The 24,617-nt window shown below is 35.3% G+C and overlaps 1 protein-coding gene across 2 annotated transcripts in view; it reads left to right on the top strand.

Moving 5' to 3' along the window:
- Nucleotides 1-164: 164 nt before the first annotated feature.
- Nucleotides 165-24,617, top strand: part of LOC113754049 (ADP-ribosylation factor GTPase-activating protein AGD4-like) — a 35,123-nt gene continuing 10,670 nt past the window's right edge. The window contains exons 1-17 of one of the 2 annotated variants that reach the window (XM_027298368.1): nt 165-299; nt 441-517; nt 2,043-2,143; nt 4,684-4,754; nt 7,195-7,257; nt 7,884-7,928; nt 10,557-10,622; nt 13,825-13,872; nt 13,980-14,075; nt 14,169-14,210; nt 14,763-14,978; nt 15,130-15,261; nt 19,411-19,629; nt 20,123-20,206; nt 20,304-20,573; nt 23,929-24,050; nt 24,299-24,383. In XM_027298368.1, the coding sequence (XP_027154169.1) occupies nt 252-299; nt 441-517; nt 2,043-2,143; nt 4,684-4,754; nt 7,195-7,257; nt 7,884-7,928; nt 10,557-10,622; nt 13,825-13,872; nt 13,980-14,075; nt 14,169-14,210; nt 14,763-14,978; nt 15,130-15,261; nt 19,411-19,629; nt 20,123-20,206; nt 20,304-20,573; nt 23,929-24,050; nt 24,299-24,383 (1,785 nt within the window). In that variant the 5' untranslated portion in view covers nt 165-251. Of the gene's footprint in view, nt 300-440; nt 518-2,042; nt 2,144-4,683; nt 4,755-7,194; nt 7,258-7,883; nt 7,929-10,556; nt 10,623-13,824; nt 13,873-13,979; nt 14,076-14,168; nt 14,211-14,762; nt 14,979-15,129; nt 15,262-19,410; nt 19,630-20,122; nt 20,207-20,303; nt 20,574-23,928; nt 24,051-24,295; nt 24,384-24,617 lie in introns of both variants that reach the window. The other variant, XM_027298367.1, reaches the window with a different exon arrangement.

Here is a 24,617-nt window from a genome sequence, read left to right as displayed (position 1 = left end):
GGTCCTATTAACTAAAGCAACACATGATGTCCGGTTCAAGCCGACGACACCTTTGCGCACGGAGGGAAAGATCAAAAATAAAATTCATAGCGTTTCTTTTTACTAATTGGCAAAGTTACCAGCTCAGGAATTTGCTTCCTTCTCCAATCGATTTAAAAGTCCGATTCAAATAGATCAGCAAAACCTCCTTCCCAAAAGTCAGAAACTGGAAAAAAAAAAAGGCTCACACACACCCAGTAACTGTGAGAGCAATGGCGACTTTCATCAAGCTGGAGGATTCACCAATGTTCCAGAAGCAGGTTAATATACGCTTCATTAATTACACAATCAATTTTTTTCTATGTCATTTTCCAGGATTTTTGGATTTGAATAATCTATTAATTGAGCTGAAATTAAGCAAGAAACCTGGTGTTGATTTATTTGATTTTGTGAAATCTTAGGTGCGATCTCTGGAACAGACGTCGGAGGAGCTTAAAGATCGATGCCAAAAGCTCTATAAGGGCTGTGCGAAGTATATGTGAGTGATTAATTGGTTTCTTTGCACTTTATTTCTGTTATTTTTGTTGCTTGGTAAGTTAAATCTTGACTACGATCTTATATTGATTTGCCAATTGGGCACAAGAATGAGAAATAGTTTCAGTACAACAGATGAGTTGTATTAGAGAAAGGTTTAGCTTGGAAGAAATTTTGATGGTGGGCAATGTTTTATTAATTACAAGTTTATATTTTTAAATTTGCCGATGCTAGGAAGATGACAATGCCGGAAGAATTTCGGTGGTATTTTGGGTGACTTAAAAAAATTGTAGGAGTTTTTTCTAGCCTAATGTGCAATTTTATAAAATCATTCAAATCTCACCTGTGGAGATCCGGCCATTTTGCTTTAATGTTATGAAAGTTTAATGTTTTTCATGTGTAAGAAGCAAAATATACGACTTTGACCTTAAATGTACACTTAGTGTCTAGTTTATTTTATTTACCTGTCATGTTTGCCAGAACTGTTTAGGTTGCCACCTTATTTGGCACATGTGTGATGAATGGCTATTCTTTAGAGCTTGATGTGGAAATCTTTGGTTTCTGAGCTTAGGAAGAGGGTCAAGAAGGAAAATGGTCTATGAGGAGATCAGGTTGGAATAATTTTAAAGGCTTGTTGGGAGGATGAATATGGGTGAGGAAAGGCTTTTCTTGAGAACTGCTTTGGTTTCAGAGGCTGAGAAATCTTTGCTTGGTCTTTAAGTCTTACTGTTTTATTCTCGTCATACAATGCTCTTTCTTAAAGTTCGACACAACTTAAAATCCTTTCTCCGTATGGTAATCCTTTCCCGCTTTGTAGGGATTATTGAAGCTTTGATAAAATCCTTTCTAAAGATTAAACCCTGAGGAGTTCTTATTGAAGTTCCAGATTGTCCTCTCTTCTCGATGTCCTAACTTTGCTTCTTTGTAGTTCATCCTCTCATATTTTCTCTTTTGGTGCGGAATATTTGTGCTACTTTTTCTATTTTTGTACTCGTACTTCTTGCTTCTAATGACAGCATTGTTTCCTCAGCTTATACTTGCTGATATGAAGCTCTATCAGACCCTTTCATACATATTTAGGCCAATCAAATTTTCCTAGTTTATGTACACGTCTCATGTTTTAATTTGTTGAATAGGAGATCGTTTAAGCACATGCATTGCTCTCTCTCTCTTTCGCTCTCTTTCTTGTTGGTATGTAAATTAGTTTTAGGTTAAATTTCTTCTTGTTTTCCCCTTCATTGTTGTGTATGCTATTATTTGTATTTAATTTTATGTCTTCAAGAACACGTAATTCCATTATGCCTCTCTCTCTTCCTCTCTCTTCCCCTTACGTAAATCCATGTTTTTTCAAATTTCTTACTCTTCTTTGTCCCCTCCACTGCACTATCTCGTCTATTCTTCCTATTCTGCTTTTCCATCTTCAGTAGATCATGGTTGCATTCCATCTTCAGTGTATCAATGGTCAACAGTAGAGCTTAGGATAATTGGGATGTCATATATTTATTATGTTTCTCTCTTTATGTTGCCAGGGAAACACTTGGAGAAGCCTGCAATGCTGACGTCGTGTTTGCTGAATCATTAGAAGCATTTGGTGGTGGACAAGATGATCCTGTTAGCGTTTCAATAGGAGGTTATATAAATCTTAATGCTTAATTTCTGCTGCATTTTCCCTCTTCAAAATATCATTCTGCACAAAGCATGGCACCAAACTAAAGGGGACTGGCTCGCTTATGCACTTATTTGGTTTTAGTATGAACTACATGATGGATGCAATCAAAATGTATATTTCTCTTCTTTCTGATGATCCTTGTCCACATTCAGTTAAGATATCAATTTCTTTGTTATCGGCAACCTGCTCATAGGGTTTGGATGTTAGCAGTTCGATGAAGGTCTATTGCATGCTATGATTATCTCTAGTGTAGAAACTAAGCCTTTGGGTTTTCGCAAATTCTAAGACCTTTGATGCTGAAGCCCATTATTATGCAGGTCAATACCTATGTCTAACTCCATGTTTTGCTTGTTTGGTTGTATTACTATTGTGTCTATAGATATTTGATCTTCTTCATAGTAGAAATCAGGAAAGTCATGATACTAAATAGTGTAGAAATGCCAAATAAGAAAAAGTATGTAAACCTCCATTGAGAGGAACAAGTGGAGTTAGTTTTAAGGGTGAACTTGTGACAAAAGTAATGCTGTCTTTGACATTGTCTAGCCCCAAATTCTTGGAAGGAGTGAATCATTGCTGTTACCTGGTGCTATCCATAGTAGATTCTAAAAGTTGTGTGCGGATCCCGATTCCCCTAGTTCTTCTTCTACTTGCAATTATGCTCAATTTCATTGTTAAATTTAACAGCTGCTGCGAATTCATTTAAAGAGTGATTCTCTACAGCAGTGAAATTGGTGCAATATTTAGTTTCGAGGGATGCTATAGTATTTTGAGGAGTGATTTCTTATTCTTACTAAGTCGCACGCTTGTAGACTGTAAGTTTGATTTTAAGTTCCTGGTAGTCTATCTCTTAGGGTTATGACCTAAAGTCAGATTTGATCATAAAAAACCTTACTATGCTGCTGCAATTGATAACTTACATATCATGTGAAAGAGTTAAACAACCTTCTTCGTGATTTAGGTTGTATCTTTTATAAAATGTTCCTGATAATTGTATGGTGCCTCTTGAATTAGATGGAAGTGAAATCATCTACGTAATGATGATCAGTGGGATGTGGACAGATTTTAAGCCGACCTTTTATTTGTAGATTTGCACGGTTCAGAATTTTGTAGTTGTGATTATCTTTGTTCACGAGTCAACAGAAAAATGCCTATTTATTGGAAAATCATTGCTTTTCAAGATAAGATGAGAACCAAAATAGTAGTCTAATTTAATAACAGCTACTGCATGTAATTCTTTTTTGAAATCTGTTTTGTACTACATAGTACTTAGGAAAAATAGTTAGTGTTTAATACATTTGGTTTTACACGCCTCACAAATAGGACCAAAAAAAAAAAGATGTCCTTCAGTAACTTTTATAGCATTCAATTTAATGATAAGATTTCCTGCTAATGAAAGTTTAAAAGCACTTGAAGATGCTTCTGGTTGCCTAATTGAAACTTGTGGCATGGAATTGCTGTACAATTTTTTGGCATCAGTTTAACTGTGAGTGAATGCAAAAACTTTTCTAACAACTTCTACAAGTAATGCACTCAGTACTTAACTGTTCCATCAAGCAATTTTTCCCTGAATTCTGATGCAGGATAGGAAAACTATGAAAGTTAGTTGAAGAAAATAAACTTCATTATGATAAATTTCCAGTCTGTAATTGATTTGGAACTGTAGATTGTAATTTGTCTCCTGATATTCAGTGTATATCAAGTGAAATTTGTACATGCTTGTTTCTAGCAGCCTGCTTGTTTCTAGCAGCCTTTGTTAGTTAAACAGTTGCTGCCTGCTGTTGAATATGAAACCATAGTAGCAGCCCCATGTAGTAGGTATTGAAGAAATCTTATGAGTCAAATGCGAGTGGAACTTTAAGGTCATCCTTGGTGGAAAATCAAGGATCACCATAGGTGGAAGTCCAGTGGTCAGAACCAAAGGAGCAGCTTTAATAAACTACCTTGTCCAATCATGTGTTCATTAAAGTCACCTAATTGGTAGATTCGTGAATTGCAAAAACATGCATTAGTTTCTTGAAAACGTAAAGGACGAATGAACAAAGTTTAAGAACAACACCATTCTATCTTTTATATATGAACTCTTTTTTTCTTCTCCTTTTCCCTCCTTCCTCTTCTTTTACTATTTCTTCTAACACTAGCTCAAGTAAATATACTCTACTTCTATTCCTCTTTGAACTACCATAATAAAGTTTGCAAAGCTATGAGGCTCAAATTGAAACTTAGAAGATCTTGCATTATTTTTACTTCACTGTCTATTGTAGTGCTTTAACACTCAGTATTCTGTTCAAGCATGAGAATGAAGTTCAGGTTTCATTTCGTTGGGTTTGATAGTGGGCCTGTTTCTTTTGCTTTCTATTTATTCTTCTGTAAACAGATTAATAGATTGTGCCTAAGAAAATCATGTTTGGGATACTACTGTCATAGATTAAACTGCAGACTCCCTCTCACCTTTATCTGAATTCTATTTTATTGTCCAATCTATGTTTCAAACTTTTTTACAGGTCCAATAATGTCAAAGTTCATTTCTGCATTCCGTGAGCTTGCTACATATAAGGAGCTTCTTCGTACTCAAGTGAGTGAATACTTCATCATTCCTTATGATTTCAAATGCAAGATGGCATTAAAATATTTAGAACAAATTCAATTTTGAGAACTTCATGGTGCATTGTGACTTCTAAAAGATGCTTGTAGACGTTTCATGATTTTAATTTGTTCTTATCATTGTTATCTCGATTTTGTGCAACATATAACTACTTTGACATCCTATTCATGCTTGCAAAGTTTTGGGTATACCAGCCTTAAAAAGGTGACATGTGCGAGGTAGTGTTTCATAATGCTTTAAAGCTGCTAGAGGAATTTTATGATTCTCCAAATATTTTGATATTATGATTTGATCTTACTCTTAGTTTTACCTCAGTGATTTCACGATATTTTTAACTCCTTGATTTCCCATCTTTACATCTCTGAGTGAGGTTGTACCTGTTTTAGTGGATGTATATCAGTTAATCCTAGCAAAAGCATGTCCATGCTTACTTTATTGGGAAAATTAAAAATTAGCAAAGGGGGCGCTTGGAGCCTTAATTAGTGAAAGACGATTCGGTTTTGGGCCACTTATTATATCGGGGAGTTAGATTGTCTCTTTTGTACAAATGCTGATACCTGTGCCCAAAGTATGTCCATTTTACATAAAAATTAGTACAAATGCAATTCATCGTAAATACCTCCAAGTTATGTGCATAATGGCTCCAATTATGTTTCATTCAAGGTTAGAGAAGCTTTTGATATTCTCCTGATGCTGAGATGTTGATGAGTTATTTCGGATTGGACAATATTTGTATGCATTGTTGAAATTGAGCTACAAATTATTGTGTATGTTAAAACCAAAATAATGAATACCTAAGCACTGTATACTTTTCTTAAGATATCTTCCTTAGTTGATATAAAAACATGGTCAGCACATATAGAGGTCGGCAGATAAGGAGCAAGTTTTGCACATATGTACACAGATAGTGTACTAGTGTTTCTGTAAGCAGTCTGTAAAACTATACATCACAAATTACATGCATTTCCAGTTTCTTGGTAACTTTTCCACTTGGAAATGAGACTAAGAATGTAATTGTATGACCTTTTTTTGTCTAGTTACCAATGTACTTTTACTGATAATTGTAGCTCTGCCCTGCTTCTTCTCAACCATTATGCTGCAACTCTGATATTGTGGCTTGGCTCGTTAAATTAGGTTTAAGCAGAGACTGTTTCTCTTTGTTTGTTTGATTCATCCTGTTTGTCTTGAAAGGTACTTAAGTTAAATGAAAATACTATTTTTGGAACCAAAATTTTTCTGACAAATGTAGTATGTTCCTGCATCTAGCTCCAAAATAAGAGAATCTAAATTATGTTTAATGTTGAAAGAGGTATATCAAGTTGCAAAATCACAATTTCTATTTGATCTAGTTTTGATAATTTTTGCCATCTATTAATGATGCAGTCAGTAGAAGTTGTGAGGATGAAAGTTTACCTACATTATTGCAGGTCAAGCACTTGAGAATATTGAGTAATCATACTTTGTGTTTGCTAGGATATATACATGGTGACAGAGGAATTAGTCATTAGAAATATGGTCTCACGTGTTTGAAAGGTGAATTATTTATTTCTCAAATCCCCCATATAACAGGCTCCTCATGTTGCCTTATAGTAGGGGGTCTACATCATATTGGCTTATCTGCAGAGTGATTTTGTTTGGGTTCTTGAGTTATATTTGGACACTCAACTCATGTTGTGAAGCAAAATGGCTAAGTAAATGAGTAGGTTGTTATAGCAATTTCAAGCAATTAGCCATTGAGTTGGGTCTAGGTATCTACCTGCTTTATAAGTTAACAGTCTTTAGAACTGAAGAGCTTACTGGATGAATCTTTCATGGTGTCCATATCCTTCGTTTGCTCTATATTCAATACTAACAGATTGAGGGATGAAAATAAAAACTTGTTTACTGATAAAACTGTGTTCTTGGTTGGAAAATCAAGTATTACTTTGTTGAATGTATGTAAGAAATTGTCTCTGTGCTGTTGGGATTTATTACAACCTTCCAGTTGGATTATCTGAAGTCAAACGTGTGATTGACAAAACACATTGGTGCAAATACAATATGGTGACTTGCCAGCAATGTCTGGAGTGCACCAAGGTTTGATCAATATGCTTTAGTGTGACTCTTGAACAAAAACAAATCCTAGATAAAATTAACTTAATTGTCAAACTTGGTAGTTTCTGGTATTTTACCTAGGGAAGAACATTGCTTTTGCTTCTTTTTTTTTTTTGGGGCTAATCTTCTCTAGTTTTAGAGAATATAAGAAATTTGACGGGTCAGTTAAAGTAATGGTGGATGTCTTTCTCACCTAACTTGTGACCTCCGCTACATTTTAACTCGTGTACTTTCTTGATAATGGCACAAGTTCTTTATTGTGGATTTTGTTTATATGCTGTATGACAGATGATTTTGCTGGATATATGTCTTACAGGTAGAGCATGTTCTCGTCGATCGGCTGACTCATTTTTTGTCTGTTGATTTGCAAGATGCAAAGGTACTTCCCACTGTTAGCCTGAATTGGGTGTTACTCGTGTCCATACTAGTATGATAAACAGTGTTCTATGCTGGATAGGTTCTGTTTCCGTGGCATGTGCTAATTATCGATGGAATGTGGTTAAAACTTTGATATTTTCATTCTCATTTATTTTAGGCCCTAGATTAGTTGGCTCCTATTGAATCAAGAGAATGAAAATATACTGCTTGCAGTTTTCTTAAAACTTCAAGTGAGTGGAATAGATCAAGCTAATAGATGCACCACATATCAGGCTAATTGCTATATCAGAGTTTGTTAATTAAAACTCTACCAAAAAAGAAAAAATCTGGAACTGAATTATCATGGAGAACTTTGCAGAGTTCCTGAAGCTGCAATTCATCTTTAAGATATTCTGATGATTCTATATTAGATCTTTCATAATACTGGTTTTGATTTGACTGATGATCATATCTGAAGTAGTTGTGTAGTTTTTAATTCTTTATTCTAGAAAAGACTACTGGCAGTAACCCCTGTTGTACAAATGGTTGCAATACATGCAGTTTGGTCCCTTCATGGGCGAGGTAGAATGATAAATAGTTTGCATTGGTTCCTTTGTTGCTCACTACTTTTTTTCCTTTTCTTTGCAGGAATCCCGTCGACGATTTGACAAAGACGTAACTCGTTATGACCAGGTAATAAAAGTGGTGAAGGGGAAGAGGATTATTCACACTTTCTTTGATTAACTTTTGTATTAAGAAGAGCCCATGTTAAAGTCAAACACGTTGTGATATTACTCAATAAAGAGTGATTTTACATTTTTGCCCATTTTAAGTATGATTTTGTTGGTACATAATGCAAATGAGAAACTGGGTAGTGGTTGCAAATTCTCTCTCTCTCTGTCTCTCTCTCTGTCCATCTATCTAGAAAGGTGAGGCCTCAGGTGTGTGACTGAGTTGCTAGGGAAAGATGGTATATTTTTGTAAATGATATTGATTAGGTTAACTTAGTAAGTTATGGTTGGAGGACTATCAGATTAACTGGTTGAGCTGGTAGTAACTAACCAGCTGACTTCAGCTTCATGTCATAAATACATTATTCCCCACTAAAAAAATATCATAAGTACTTTTGCTCTATTTTCTCATAGATGATAATGCAAATTATGATTACATGAGAAGCTTAAATATAACATGGTCTGGGAGTGATGTGTAAAAACTATGCCTAACATTAACCTTTTTAGAAAACGGGAAACACCAATAGGTGTTGCATGAAAAGTCTGCTTTATGAACTTATCATATTTATTTTTTCCACTCTTTGATTTGTAAGTTGATGACCGATTGATGTTTTATGTGTCTTGAAAGAAATTGTGAACTTCGTATATGGTAAGAAATGGAATGCCTCCTGTTTTTAATCAATGGAACTGTGACAAAATATTCCAGTCAGCTTTTATACTACATGAATTTTTTACTTTAATTTCAAATTCTGTAGTCGTGGTACACAGACTTGTTGAAAGACAAAATAGTCTTTGGACAGTTTTTGCAACGTGGGGTGCTACCTTATTGTCTGCTTTAAGATGAATTTCAGGATCTCAATGAAGTTGACATATATCTACATGATACTATGTCAAATAGTTAGAACCATATGCTTACAGTTTATGTGTTCAGGTCATTGTGTTTGTATGAATATTTTGTTTTCTTGATGCCATCAACTTTGTCATCTTACCAGCATAGATAAACTGAAAAAAGCGTAGTTAAAGCGTTTGAGTCTTGCTATCATGTGACGACACCTTTCAGATTTTTTAGAATGTTTTTGCAGAGTTGCACTTAAGGTATGGCATTAGAGATCTGGTTTATAGTAACTCGAATATTTGTTAAAGATTATGCATGTATTGCCTCAGTAGTAAAAAGTTTGCAGTTGAAAAAAGGGTGCTGATGGATGACTTAATAGATCCTTGCTTAGACTTGTCCTAGAATGCAAAACTCTTCAATAACATGTTACCTATAGAATTTCTATTTGAGAATTTTTTTAGCAACTTAATTTGAAAAAGTTGCTAAGTTCTTAATTACTTTTTCTAGACAAATATGGCAAAAAGAATCTATACAATTGCTATCCTAAAAATCCAGGACTCTCAAAGTATGTGGTTGTCTTACATGCCTATTCTGTGCAGCAAAACTCTTGAAAATCAGATTCCTCTTAATTACTTCTACAAGCCAAGGACAATCAGAGTTAAATGTAGCAAGCTTTTGACAAATTGGGTAGTAAATGCGCAATCAACAGTGTCATGTAACAATATTTTCCCTGATGGGGCAAACAGGCTCTTGGAGGGTTGATGCATGTTGAAATTGAATGGTACCATAGTGTATGATACCATACGAGAAGAATGGATTAGACTCTTTAACACTGGAATGAAGAGTACTGAAAAAGAGGAGAAACTAATGGCTGGTTTACGTGCTCCATTTTGTCTTTTTCTATCGTTCTAGGTCAGGAATCAGTAACCTATTGAAAAACTGAGCGCAATAAAAACACCTTTTGCCTAATTCCAAATTGAACAGATGAAGTGACACATAATATTGAAAAAATAACCAATCTTTTCTCAATTTCTTTTTAATATTTTTGATAAGCAATTTTTTGGGATTTATTTTTATTTTTTCCCGAGGAAAATTTCTTTTTATTTTTTATTTTTGCTTTTATTTTTCTTTTTCAGACAAAGTGAGAATCTTGTACTCACTAGCATCAACATATGTTTTTCAAGCTTAATATTCGTCTTCCCATTGATCAGATTCTTGTGTAATGTTTCAATTGTCAATCTCTGTCTCCTGTGGTGTGCTAGATGGATGCATGAATTAAACCTCTACAGGATTCATGGTTTTGTATATTTTGAAGGTTAGATCACATTATGGATGGCATAATCACTGTCAATGTAATTAGTAATCATTTTACATAAAATTGAAACTGGTCACCACTGCCGGGTATTTTGATAAGTGGTGCATGTAGATATATAGCAATACTTTTTCAAAGTGGCCTCCCTGTTTTGTTGATTTTGGGAAACATTGAAACAATTTTTTTGAGGCTGTCATCTAGATTTTTCCTGTTTATTTTTTTATTTTAAGAAACTCGTGTGGAATATTTAGAATGTTTTCTCTCATAAAGAAGCATTGTGGTCCTTTTACGTTGTGTGTAGAATGTTTATCTTCACTTTTTTGCACTGAATATATCCTAGTGTGTGGCTAAGCAAATTTTAACTACTGCTATAGAAATTGCAGGTCATGTATTTGTCACCTTAACTCTTACTTCGACGACTAATTTTTGTTTTTAACTGTTAGGCACGGGAAAGGTTTGCTTCGTTGAAGAAGAGTACCCGGGATGAGATTGTTGCTGAACTAGAAGAAGTAATTTCTGCCCTCTGATACATCATGAAGTATTTATGTGAGAAGAATTGTGTATTTTCTGACTTGCCTTTATATATCTTTTCAACTATGAAGTGGCTGTGTTGGAAAATATACTGGTGCACAATGAAACGCTGTTCCAATGTTGTGCACTTTGACCAAGCTGTCGAATTGCTTTGCAATCTTAACCCAATCTTGAGTTTTAAAATACAAGCTGAGATGCTTGCATTTGTTGCTGCCAGTATTAGTAATGTGATACAGGGATAGAATGTTATCTATTTAATCTGATATATATTTTAATCTATGTTTGACTTTTTAAATTGAGTCTTCTTTGGGAGAGCTACTCTTTTCTGGTTTCTTTATGGATAAGGATTAGAACTTTAAACAAAGATAGGAAGTATTAGGACTTTAAGGTGTTTTTTGCAACTTCGGCATCTAGTTGTATGTTGGTGTGCAGAGCTTGTTATCATTTTTAGAAAACTACGGAGAGCTCTCTGAAATCTTTCAGTTTTGTATTTACATTTACTTCCTCCTAGCTATCTTTTGCAGAGAATTCATTTTACCACATCTATGATATTAGATTTTTCCAGTTCTGACTATCATGCTGCATGTACACTTTTCTCACAAATTTCCGTGAAGGCAGGCATCTTTGACATCTAGATGGTGTAAAAACTGCTTATCAGTAACAGCAAGAGAGCTAAAATTATCAAATAGATGAAAATTTGGCCAGCAGAGTAATAAAGTATTAGAATAATCTACTCAATGTGTCTGTGTTTACCTTTTGTCACGAGATGAGCTTATAAACAAGCCGCAGGGTTATTAGAGTTAACTTTGATCATGAACATACATTTACAACCAATCGCCTGCCACCTGCTCATAGTTTTACATGGGTCCCTAGTACCATTATTGTCGTTACAATTTTCATCTCCTCCCCACAGCAGCCCACCCAATTATGGTGAGACACAGCCTCAGATAGATTTTCAGAAGCAGAATAAGAATCTAAAGAAGTAATGAACTTTTTGAAAGGAGATAATTGCTCATACCAAGCAAATGATGAGAGAGGGTGAGAATGTTGTTTTTTACCTTTTCGAAGAGAATTAGAAAAATCAATAAGAATCAGATCTGTGGACAGAGGACTTCGTGGAGGATGTGAGCCTCTATATGAGGATGAGGTGGATATGTTCGAATAATTGGTGGTCTCCTGCAGTATAGGGAGCTGCCTGTGGTTTGTTACATTGTTTTGCAGAATATCTTCTGCAACCTTTTCTTTGTTATAAATGCCAGACTTCAGTAGAGAATAGTGTTGTCTCACAACCTGTAATATCAGCAGAGATACTTAACAGCACAAAATAGGAAACCCTATACCTTATCTGAAGAAGAGAATATCCCAAAAGACATTATTGAGAGACTTAAAGAGTCCAAATTAGACACTTGAGGGCTACAATTTGAACAATACAGATAGAACCAAATAAATGCGGTTAAGGATTAGGAAGAAAACCAATATAGAGTGAGGGGAAAGTATGTCCATAATCATGGTAAAACTCACCCTTTTGATTCAGTATGCTATCAGAAAGTTGCTACCTTATATTTTGGCGTGTGGTTCCTTATGAAGCTTCAGCACAGGAATTGTAGCCAATTATGCTGTCGAAACAACAATAACCTAGAATTGCTTTCAGACCTTTTTTAGAAAATAGTGTTCTACCAACCACTACTACTACCTTACTTTTTCTGGCAACACCATCTTGAGGTCTCTATCAACGCATCAAGACTAATGGTATCAACGCATCAAGACTAATGGAGAACAACATTCTGTGACATACCGGAACTAAATGTTATTAGAAAAACATTGTTATAGTTCAAGATGTATGTGCAGAAGCATTGAAATTGTGCTGTAGTTTCAGCACAGAAGACAGAGAAGATATAACCAAGTAAGAGGATAATGTTAATCAACTAAAGCAACAAGACACTGAAAACTAGATTCAGAGATCACTGGACAAGGACTGGTATCATCAGGATGTACTAATTCAAAGGGTGGAGAGCCCATTTATTGACCGTAGCCAAATAGGATGAAGTCTGATGTTTTGCAAACTGATATATCTGGCAAGTTAAATGAATCAATGCTGAAATCTAGGAAGTAATATCTTCAAAATACCTGTAGAAAGATATGCTCTATCTGATACTGAACAAATGGTTTGATAGCACTAGGAAATGTTAGACTTTTTGTCACTGTTGTTAAATCAATTTTTAGATGATAAGCCCAAGAACTTTTCCCCTTTATTGATGACTGATGATAAGATCCTGAAATACACGACTTTTTGGGGAAAATGAGGCAAAACATTAGAGATCGCTGGTGAATTTGCTGATAGATAGTGGATGAATTGAGAAACACAGCCTAGATGACAATGAAAGAGATGATTTGGGCCAATGGTTCTGTACCTTTCATTCTTCTTCTGTACTGCTCCATATTTTTTTGGATCGTCATAGAGGATATTATTATTCTGAAATTCAGCGTTGTTCTCCTGTTTATCCCTTTGACTAAGCCTACATCCTGCCTAAAAGAGGCAGGAAGTTAGCAACAAGATCAATAAAATAGAAAAGACATGAAAAAATCCACCTCCTTCAAACAGTGATAAAAAATCCACCTCCTTAAGTGATAGGAAGTTATTCAATTTTGAAAACATATGAATGATTAACTAATATGGACCGAGTTATGTTCATTTCTAGTCGGGACTTAAGCACTTCAAATTTGGCATAGCATATGCTTAACTGATTACATTTTATGCATATAATTATGGTGTGTAGATTAGAAGTATAAATCTTCATTTCATTTCATTTTTGAACTTTGCATCATTCATGCATTTTGAGTTGAAAGCAAATTGTGATACTGGGAATTTCTTGTGAATTTTCTTATTAAGCCTAAGTACATTCTATCTGTAGCTTCTCAACTAGCGATGCTATACTTGTGCTTCTCCTGTGAATTCTCATTTAATTGCCATTTGGGTTTTCTGGTTTTTCTTCTCTAGCAGGGGGGGGGATGCGAGTTGTTGAAAAGTGTGTCTTTTGTTTTGATGGAGTAGTCCAAGCTTTTGTTTAATAGGCTTTCATCTGCCTTAGTCACTTAAATTATTTATTGACTGGTCTCACTTCTGCTATATGCCATCCTTATTGTTGAAGGCTTTTCTGCTTATTAGCTTCTTCTTGACAGGATTTACACAACTCAAAGTCTACATTCGAGAGAAGTCGTTTCAATCTAGTATGTTTTAGCCCCAAGTGATCCTGTTGGTACTCTTCTATTAATTTCTTGTCGCTTCTCTCCTGCGGGTCATTAGCGTATTTGCTTCCTTGTCCTAAGGATTTCAGGTGAATGCTCTGATGAATATTGAGGCAAAAAAGAAATATGAGTTCTTGGAATCTTTTAGTGCTATTATGGATGCTCACTTGAGATACTTTAAGCTGGTGAGTGTCCATTGCTGTAGATATTTAATGTGTTGCTGTGGCTAGTTGATGCCTTGGCTTCTGCTAATTAGTTTTGTTGCTCTATTCTTTTAGGGTTATGAGTTGTTGAGCCAAATGGAACCATTCATTCACCAGGTAAAAATTAATTTTTCTTTTTGTTTGGAATTATATATTTTCCTGATGGGAGGAATGCACCATTGATACTTAAAAGTAAAGCAAGTATATTCCATTATCTTACTTTCCAGTTGCATCATATTGTGCTTATTTTTTTCTCCTCTCTGTTTTTGTTACTTTGTTGAAGCTCATCTCACTTAGTCTTGATAATGTTTAAATTGGCTCACTTTTGTGTGCAAGATTGCTTCTTGTGATGCACAAAAACTTTGCCAATATCTACTAAGTAAATATAAGTTTCTCCATGCATAGTTCTCCATGAATTACTAGCACAGTTTGCATCGGACAACTATAAACTTTTACTACTTGTTTCCTGTCATAGAAACTTGGTTAAGATCCCCTGATATCTCTGATGCATAATATGAAGTCCCTGATGTGAGATACGCTGTGATTAGAAGCTAAAATGCTTTCTTTGAATATGTGCTTTCTTTCTTGTCATAATTCTCCAAATAAAGCGGATTCTCTTGGAATATTTTGATTTGTAGATCTTATATGTTTTACAAATTCTAAAATCAGGTATTGGCATATGCTCAACAATCAAAGGAACAGGCTAATGTTGAACAAGATAGACTTGCAAAACGAATTCAAGAGTTCCGAACACAAGAACAGCTGGATCATATGCGTGCATCTAGTAACATGGAAACGTCAACAAGCAGTATTGGCACAAGTGGATTTTCCGTGAATTCTTACAAAAATATAGAAGCAATCATGCAGGCCACCTCAAAAGGCGAGGTGAGAAACTCATTCTGTGTAGTCTATTTCTATTTGACCATTTTTGTGAGCATGGTAATTTTAATAATGATTTATAAGAGCATCTTTTCAATTTTGCAAACCTATCTAGTAATTGTTACTGCTTATCCTAATGGCTACTTACTTTCTATAGGTTCGGACAATCAAACAAGGATATCTATTGAAAAGATCTTCAAGTTTGAGAGCGGATTGGAAGAGGCGATTCTTTGTACTTGACAGTCTTGGGAACTTATATTACTACAGAGAGAAGGGGACCAAATCATCAGTGAGTTTGTTTGGATAGGAGTTTATTTGAATGATTTATTTGAGATAATTACTGTAGCACTTTTTGTGATGTGATGTATGTGAGATAAAAAGGTGATTAGAAAGATAAAAAGGTAGATGAAATTTGTGAAGTAAATTATTTTATCTGAAATCAAGTCAATCCAAACAAACCCACTATGTTTCTGAATCTTAATGGTGATTTGGTTTGCACATGTTTGTGAAAAAATGACCATGACTCTTTATTCTGTTGCTTCTCATATAAACTTAATGGAGATAGGAAAGTTATTAATGTAATCTTACCCAAACTCATGCTGAATCTGTTGAAGAATTCTAAATTTTCTGTTGCATTGTACCATGGGGGAAACAATACTCCTAACTGGACACGACATTTAGTTCTGTTCTGATGCTATTGTTACATGGACTATTCTTTTTCCCAGCTGTAGTCGTGTTGGACATGATGTGACATTAGTACTGGTATAGGATCTCTGTCCAACACATTTCATCTAAAGTTTTGACCTCAAAAGTAATGAACACAATCAGTGATGAAAGGGAGAATAAGATGCGAAGTCGATATCACAATTAAACATTTGTCTGTGCATGAATTAGATTTTGATTCTAATTGCAGTCTTTTATTTCCAGTGATTTTTCTTTCTATTATATATTGGTTTTCCCTAGGCACCCCTAGGGCATAATTCTAGACACATACATACATTCATCTACTTTTAGACATGAGCCACCAAATAGTTTTGTTGGTTCTACATTACTGTATTATCTTCACGTGACGTTGGATAGAAATGGTTGGAAAATTAGAGAACATGAGACACTCAAATTCAGAAAGAACTTTCAGTTTGAAGCTGATTGGAATTTTATATTTAGGTTTATTTCGTTGTTTTGGGTAGGTGGCAGGCTAATGAATAGCATACAATCATGGTATTCTACGCAAACATAGTTGAGTAGAAGAAAGCATTGAGGGAGTTCCTTGCTGGAGCAATAACATCCTGACCATATTTCTGTTGTTTGTTAACTTGCTGCAATGTGTGTTTGCCTGGTAAACTGTGTATTTTAAATTGGTGTATGAAGTGTAGAAGGAAAAAACACCCGGAGGCAATGGAAGAGTGGCATATGGTGCGAGTGTGAAGTGATAGTTGAGGGGCAGTATTTGTACATCTGACCAATTGAAACCATGGACACCAAAGCTCTGTTTGATAATCTAGTTCAACACTTAAACTTAATGGATTCAGATCTTAACATATTCAGACCGTTTGATAACCAAAAATTGAACATCTAAATTAATTAACTGTCACTGAATTTTCTAGGAAAATTTGCTCCCAAAATTAAGTGATAAGCTATTCACTTATTATTGAATGTGATATGCACTCAAATGTATTAGATTTAATACTTAACAATTCAATAACTTAATGGATTCAGAGTTCAGATTTCAGACTTCAGTTTTATCAAACACACCCCAAGTCAAAGTTTTTGAATTGTAACATTGTCCCTGACAAGAATGATTACAATATGATGTGTTAAGCAAGTCCCGTACTAGATTGATAGCAACCTGACCAAGTTTTCTCTTAACTGAGCGCAACAACCAAGTTGATTTCATAAATTCAGGCAACAATGTAGTCCATTTTGACTTGCAAATTAACTTTTATAAGGGTTCCATGAGGCTTGATGTTGATCAAATGGATATGTATATACTCAGACTCTAATAATGACTTGTTTTAAACTCAAAATGCGTTGTGGGCATTGTGGTCAAAGAAAATACAAGTCATTACTAGAGCTTTGAGTATATCAATGTGTGTGTGTATTTAGGCAACAATGTAGTCCATTTTGATTTCCAAAACTTTATAAGGGTTCCATGAGGCATGATGTTGATCAGTGGAGATATATTCAGGCAACAATGTAGTCCATTTTGATTTGCAAAACTTTTATAAGGGTTCCATGGGGCTTGATGTTGATCAATGGAGATATATACATATGTACACACACGCACTGAAGAGTTCTTGGTAGTGTTTGTCAGTATGGATGGTATTCTGATACAATTTCTGCATGGCCCCTATTATTATGACTAACAAGAATTTGACTGTTCTATTTCTTTTTCCTATCTGTTAGTGCACGAAAGCATCACTTGATTCTACCTCATGAGAATGTGGAATTGTTAATACAAGAGGAGTGTACTTGTCTTTGGATCTTTGGGTTTTCTCTTGTAATTATGGTGCTTTGTATGAACACAATCAAGAAGAATAGTTACAGCTACAACACACAACCTAGTTGTCTCAGTCTTTGGATTTCCGGCCCAGATCTTATAGTAGCATATATAACAAACTTCCATACCTAAAATATCAGTGTGTGTTTAACTGGAAGGTTGTAAGCAGGACCTTCATCCCCTTTGTGCTTGCAGCACTTTCAGACAATTGCTTCTGGATTTGCTCTTTTTGGGGATAGCATTCAATTGAGATAAAGTTGTTCAGAGTGCAAGTATTCATTCACAACTTGGGATATCCAATTTGGCATGCCAAGAATAATATCAGACATGTTACATCTTAGAGTCATGGCTTGCGTCATGTCTGCAGCTTGGGGTGTAACATTATGGCATAAGAGTGAGCCTGTGTTTTCCATTGAGCTTGTGTTGTCTCTATGGGGAAGAGGCTGTGCCTGTGTTTTCCCGCATCCAGATGATAGGATAATGTGGATTGGCTTATGTAAGTGAGATGCTAAGTACTCACGTACTACTTGGGATATCCTATTTTGACTTGCAAACAAGAACACAAAACAAGTTGTGCCTCACAGCGGCAGCTCAGTCTTGTCTGCTGGCTGCTACCTCGGGGCGCAGCATTAGAAGTAACGAAGAATTTTCCAGTAGAATCATTCTGTGTTCGCTTATTTTGCTTATTCTACATGAAATATCTTCCAAGCAAGAAGAGGATTACTTTCAACTGTTTACCCTTCCTGTGTCCTATCTTTTTGTTTAATTTAATCACAATAATATAGCAAGAGGAGGTTTTGGCATTGAAATCATGGGGGATGCATGTTAATTGGTGGAGCAGAAAGACCCTTTCTGAAGGCCTCCTGTGCTTGTCTTTTGGATATCTGTCTTCTTGTTGTTACGATTTTTCATGGGGTGTGTGCAGCTGTTTTGCTTATCTGTTAATTGATTAAGCTTGTTTATGAAATTGCCCATGGACTTAAATGGAACATTCAGTGAATAGGAATAGAGATGAGAACTTTGGGAAATGGACTTCCTCAAATAATGTAAGGTGGTAAAAGATAAAAGGGTGTAGGTCTGCTCACATTTATTTGCAGATAGAAGGGGGAGAAAAAAGAATCATTTGGGAATCATTGCACCTGTTCTTTAGAAACAGCACACTAGGCCTTGTGCTTCATTCAATTAATCTCTTTTTGACTTCTGAGCTGTTCCAAATGAGTTTGCCTTGACATTTCTCTCTTCTCAATTAAATTTGTATCTAAACATTTCTGGTGCATACATGAAAGTAAAGAAAATTGAAAGCTCAATGATTCCTAATTCAGGAATTAATCCCATTCTTTGACTCAGTTTTATTTTGCTTCTTAGATTCCTTGGGGAGTAAGCAGGGGAAGCAGGATAACGTACCATATCTTTTTGTGCTGAAGTGTGGTGAGCATGATTGAAGAAAACTTTCAAACCTTCTCAGAAATTTGTAAAACCTTATTCTGTTACTCTTTCCACGAAGTGAAAGAGGACAAGGCATTTAAAAACTGATGTTGTTGGAAATCTAATTTTATTGCACCTTTTCTGGATCTTATCCTCCTCTGTTATCCTTCTGGAAATCCAATCTCCTATATTGTTTTGGGGTTTGTAAGATCTTGGTGGTGCAAATTATTGATATGAGATCATCAATTTCCATTGTCTGACAATGCTATATTGGATTAGAAAAGCTCTTATACTCTCTATTCTGATGAGTGAAACAATCTTGGTTCATATCCTGTGGAAGATATTCAAGTGATCAAATTATTTGTACAGTGCACTTATAAGGCATGAAGCCAATTGTTGTAGTTTCTGTAATGTACCATACATTGGAAGTTTGTGTGAGAAGATGCTTGAGTCATTTTGAATTGCTTCTTATGGGCTCTCTCTCTCTCATTCTCTCTCTCTCTCTCTCTCTCTCAGGGCTCTCAATCATTAAATCCCACTAGCTCAAGTGAGCATGGTACTCGTGTATTTGGAAGATTCCGAGCAAGGCATCAGCGAGGATCATCCCTGAATGAGGAGACTTTAGGTAGTCGTACTGTTGATCTCCACACTTCCATTATAAAAATGGATGCTGAAGATGCAGAGTTGCGGCTGTGCTTTAGAATAATTTCACCATCGAAAACGTATACATTGCAGGTAAAATGGTTCGCAGTTCTTATTCATATGATGATTTAAGCGCTGGCTTATGATGAAAATTAAAACTATGTTTATCTAGAGAGTAAAAGGGTTTGAAATGTTTACATTGAACTTAGATAAGGTGCAACTTGAATTGCACATCTGACTTCTGTAGCCTGTAGTGAACTGGCACAGCTCCTATTACCCTTCTGTTTAATATGGGCGAAATGCTGACTTGTTTAGTATTTAGCTTTGAGAATACTTTATGATCAAATGACTTTGCGTTACCTTTTTTCAGATCTCTTCTTGTTTTGGCATATTTTGTTAGTTTGTTAATTTTTGTCGTGCAAAGTGACATCTCTGATGCTATGGCTTTTCACAAACCAGTAACTTAATGTGCTAGTGAGTTTGTAATAAACAACCATTACTCTCTTTTAATTTATGTCGTTATCCATTCATAATATTAGAAAATAACTGAGGTCAAACTAATGAAGCATTATCTCATCATGCATAGGCTGAGAATGAAGCTGATAGAATTGACTGGATGGATAAAATTACAGGGGTTATTGCATCCCTCCTGAATTCTCACTTGCAGCAGGTTGACTTTAAATTGATACATCAAACAATTATATGAAAAAAAGACACAAGACTGCCAAATAACCTACCATAACTAACTTCTTTTCTACCTGTTGCAGTTAGATTCAGGGAAAAATGTTGACAGAAATAATGGTTCAGTTGGTGCTTCTTCTGCCTTAAGCCTATTGGGTAACAGTGAGAATCCAACAGATGACATGAGATCCAATCGGGCATATTCTGTTTCGAAGATTCTTCGGGAGATACCGGGAAATGATCATTGTGCAGAATGCAGAGCTCCTGATCCTGAATGGGCATCTCTAAATCTTGGCATCTTGATGTGCATTGAATGCTCTGGCATTCACCGCAATCTCGGTGTTCACATATCAAAGGTGCATCTCCTTAGAATCTTATTTTCTCTATACATTCGCCTGTAAAACTCACCTAAACTTTGACTAAAAAGGCTGAAAATTCCAGTGATGAGTTGGTTACACAACTGGATTAATGATTTTCTCACGAACTTCCTAGATTGTCTGATATAAAATTCTAGTTATTCACTGTGGAATTCATTTAGAAATTTTGAACCAGGTCATAGGGGAAAAGGTTGCATCACTAAAAGAGCCTCGTATTCTTTTGCATTGCACAACATGTCAACAAAACCTGGAATTCTACCCTTCCAGTTTGCTGAAGCCCTGCCAACATCAGAACCTTGCAGCGAGGAACAAAGTTCAAAAAATAAACATTTCATAATTAAAGAAGATTGGTCTTCTTGAATTTATTTTGTCCAATTGCTTATTTGAGTGTCCAAAACAGCATTTATTGACAAATATAGTACTAGTGGAGGGCATGGTGGGTCTGCCATACGTACTGCTTTTTTAAAGTGTGTTGGTTGGTTGTTGAACCGGAGCAGCTTGTGAGAGAGAGAGAGCAGCAACTGTGATACGTGGTGTTGGGTTAGTAAATAGATTGCTACTAAAGAGCTACTTTAAAAATTGAAAACTCCCTTGTGGACTTAAATTGTTTGGAGTTTCTTGTAAATAGATCAATTAGAAATAATTCCACACCCTATTTTTCACAAAATTAATGTTCATGCTATATGTTTGTCTTGATCTTGGAAATTAGTTTTATTGTATAGGGAGATTATTTTGGTGTCGTTATGTAATTCCTCCTCCCATTCATAGTCAGGCTTTCTATTTGGACTATCCTAAAATTTTTGTCGTTTGCACAAGTGGTTGTATATTCTGCATACTGCCATAGGGCATTACACCCTCTTAATTCCAGCATAGTATTCCAAGCTGAGTAGGCCTCACTTGTAATTTCAGTTCACATGCATTCTCCTGATCCCATCCACGTGGATTTATGGTCAGATTGTCTATGGCTAGAATTGGAGAAAACCAGAAAATTAGCCTGTAGTAGCTTACTCCTGATAAAAAGTGAATTTTCCCTTAGGTGAACAACAGTTTTGAATAGAGGAAGTACTTCATGGAAGATATGAGGCTGGAGAAAGAAATTTTATTGAAGTACGTAAAATAAGGAAAAGATTGTTGTGGTCGGTGGATGGGATTAGAAGGATTACAAGGCACCTCCTAAGAATTAAAAAAAAAAAAAACTGACAGTATTTTAGCATCCAAATCTATCTTATATGATATTGCTTAACCTACTTTTAGGTTAACTGTACAAATAAAAAAAATTGCAAGAACTATTCTTTTTAAGTGGCTACTCCTTATCATGTAAAAGTTCCAGATTTTGGAAAGTAATATCCAGTCAACAGTTGATTTGAAGTTTGTTACTGTTGTTTAATGTGAAAGATTTAGGTTTAAGTTATAGTTTGTGAATAGTATAGTCTTGGCTTACTCTATCACCTATCTATACTGTTGAGTCTCTTCATTCACATTCAGCAAAATTAAACTTTTCAAATAAATTAATGCTACAGTTAAAAATTTTTCTACCACGTGAGGAAACATGTTTAAAAGTCACCGTTTCAGTTTAGGTACATTTAATTACTGCTTTCTTCAGTGACTGTTGAATTCTTGCTAGATTTAAACTACTTTCATTCTGAATTATATGTTAAATATAATTGTACTTTCTGGTTATATGAGGGGTTTTTGATGGTAAAGTAGTTGGAGAAGGTAGTTAAGCTGATGGATCTGAGGATTCATAATAAACTGGGGCTTCAATAGCAGCCGTAGAAACAAAGATTCACCTGTGAAAATCCTATGATTTGATACTTACAGTGAACAACAGGCATTACAGATAGCATTGAACTATCTCTGTTGTACGTTATAATTTGTTGTGCACTTTATTGAACAGTAGCAGTCCATAATCAGTGTTTAGAAAAGCACCTTACTTCCTTAACAGAATGTCATAGAACTAATAAGGAAACAAAAATTTGGCTAAGGCTTGTCTTAAGTTGGCCTTTAGTTTGCATGGATGCATAATACATGTGGCAATTGTAGAGATTATAGTCCTTTAGAAACTTTGGCAGAGTTATAGGGATCTCTTCTGTGGTTCAACCATTACAAGGGTTGTTCTTGGGTTCCAATAAATATGACAATTCTTGCGCATTTTTAACTATTCATGCAAAAAATTACCGGCTTTGCCAAACCAGTGTTCATCCTTATTGTCCTGTGTTGCATCTAATTTCTCAAATTTTTTGCTTTTTCCCTAGCACCTTATGGTGCAAGCTGACAATTTCCTTCTCTTCTGTACAAGTCGGAGGAATATTTCTATTGTCAAAATAAGTGCTAGGAAGCAAAATGAATTCACATTCCCTGTATGCTAAGAAAGATTTTCATGTTACAAAGTTCTAACATCCTTGCTGGTTCATCTTTAACATTTATACATTTGTCAATCACGTAAATAAATTCCAAATTTCCATTAGCCGCTTGGATGTTTATGGCCTGAATTGGAGGATGATTTTTACTTACACCAACCTTGTTAGGCATACTTTGACAGCAAAAAAGTATATACGTGCAGCTATGGCACTGTGTCTAGTTCTACCATATATTACCTTGACAACACTTGGGGCATTTCCTGTGCATGACTTTCTGGGATGACATAAAAATTCTTTAAGTGGTTACCTTACAATTCCTGGATGATGGGGCTCTCCTGTAATTTGCTTTTGAGAAAATATAAGATTTTGACTTGATCAGGATTATGAGAGTTGGATAAGATTGTTGATTAATTTCGATACTGAAAATGCTTTTGCAATACCCAAAAATCAGATGTTTATGTGTCATCAAGTAGTAATCTATGACATAAATGTCTGTGTTCTATATGGTTGATTTTGTCGTCGCTGTTATATGGACTCCAAATCTGAGTTGCATCTTTTACTAGCCTACATCACTCCCTTGATTGAAGGTTCTAGGAATCTGATGATACCAATTTTTTAGACTCTCTTTTGTCTACATTCAGTATATTCTTGTACCAATTCCTAGTACATGGCTCTTTAATTTTGAATTTGATCACTTCACAATGGCACAAAATTAGATAAAAATTTACACGAGCTTTGTTGCACCTATGGTTCCAAAGTGCATTTTGGTTTTATGGATGACCTTTTGTCAAATTAGTAAAAGATGTAATTAGTAAAAGATGTAGTTGCGGTACCTGGTAGACATATAATTTAGGATTACACAGACATCAAATCCAAAGCTTGCTCTCACAATGATTGAATTTGAAAGTGATAGCTAAGTAGTTTTTACAGTTTTGGAATAAGAAATATTTAGAGATTCTTTTATCAAATTACAGGTGAGATCCATAAATCTGGATGTTAAGGTCTGGGAACCTACAGTCTTGGATTTGTTTCAAGCTTTGGGTAATACATACTGTAACTCTATCTGGGAGGAACTGCTTTTACCTCAGAATGACGGGTAAGATACTGGAGTTTGTTGCTACTCAAAATTTGATATATGGTATGCTATTGCTCGATTAGAAGAGGATATAATATTTTCATTTGTAGGTGCAATGAGTTTAATATTGTTTTGCGAAAGAGTCTTCTACAAACTCTGCGTGCGTGTGTGTGCGCGTGCGCATGTCTCTGTCTGTCTCCCCCTGTATCTGTCTGTCTACAATACCTGTACTCATTGGTTTTAGTGACATCTTTTTCGCTCCACAGCAGCCAAGGATCTAATTCATTTCCGTCAATTTCCAAACCAAGTAATAAAGATGTCACTCATCAAAAAGAGAAGTTCATTCAAGCTAAGGTATGTCTTTATATCTCCTGGCACATAAACTACATTCCTGTTTGGACTGAAGATTCTGATTTGTCTTAGCTATATTCAAGAACCTTTTGTCCTGAGTTTGGTGTTAAAAAATTCTGTCATTATTTGTTATCCCAAATTTACCCCATGATTAAGCAACGCTGCTACACAGTCTCTCGCACTTTTACAACTAGAACTAGAATAAAAATTCCATAAAACGTCAATAACCTCCTTTCT

The sequence above is a fragment of the Coffea eugenioides genome, chromosome 11, assembly GCF_003713205.1.
Source record: "Coffea eugenioides isolate CCC68of chromosome 11, Ceug_1.0, whole genome shotgun sequence".
Lineage (NCBI taxonomy): Eukaryota > Viridiplantae > Streptophyta > Magnoliopsida > Gentianales > Rubiaceae > Coffea > Coffea eugenioides.
Note: the sequence above shows the minus strand (reverse complement) of the source record. Positions and strands in the feature narration are given on the sequence as shown.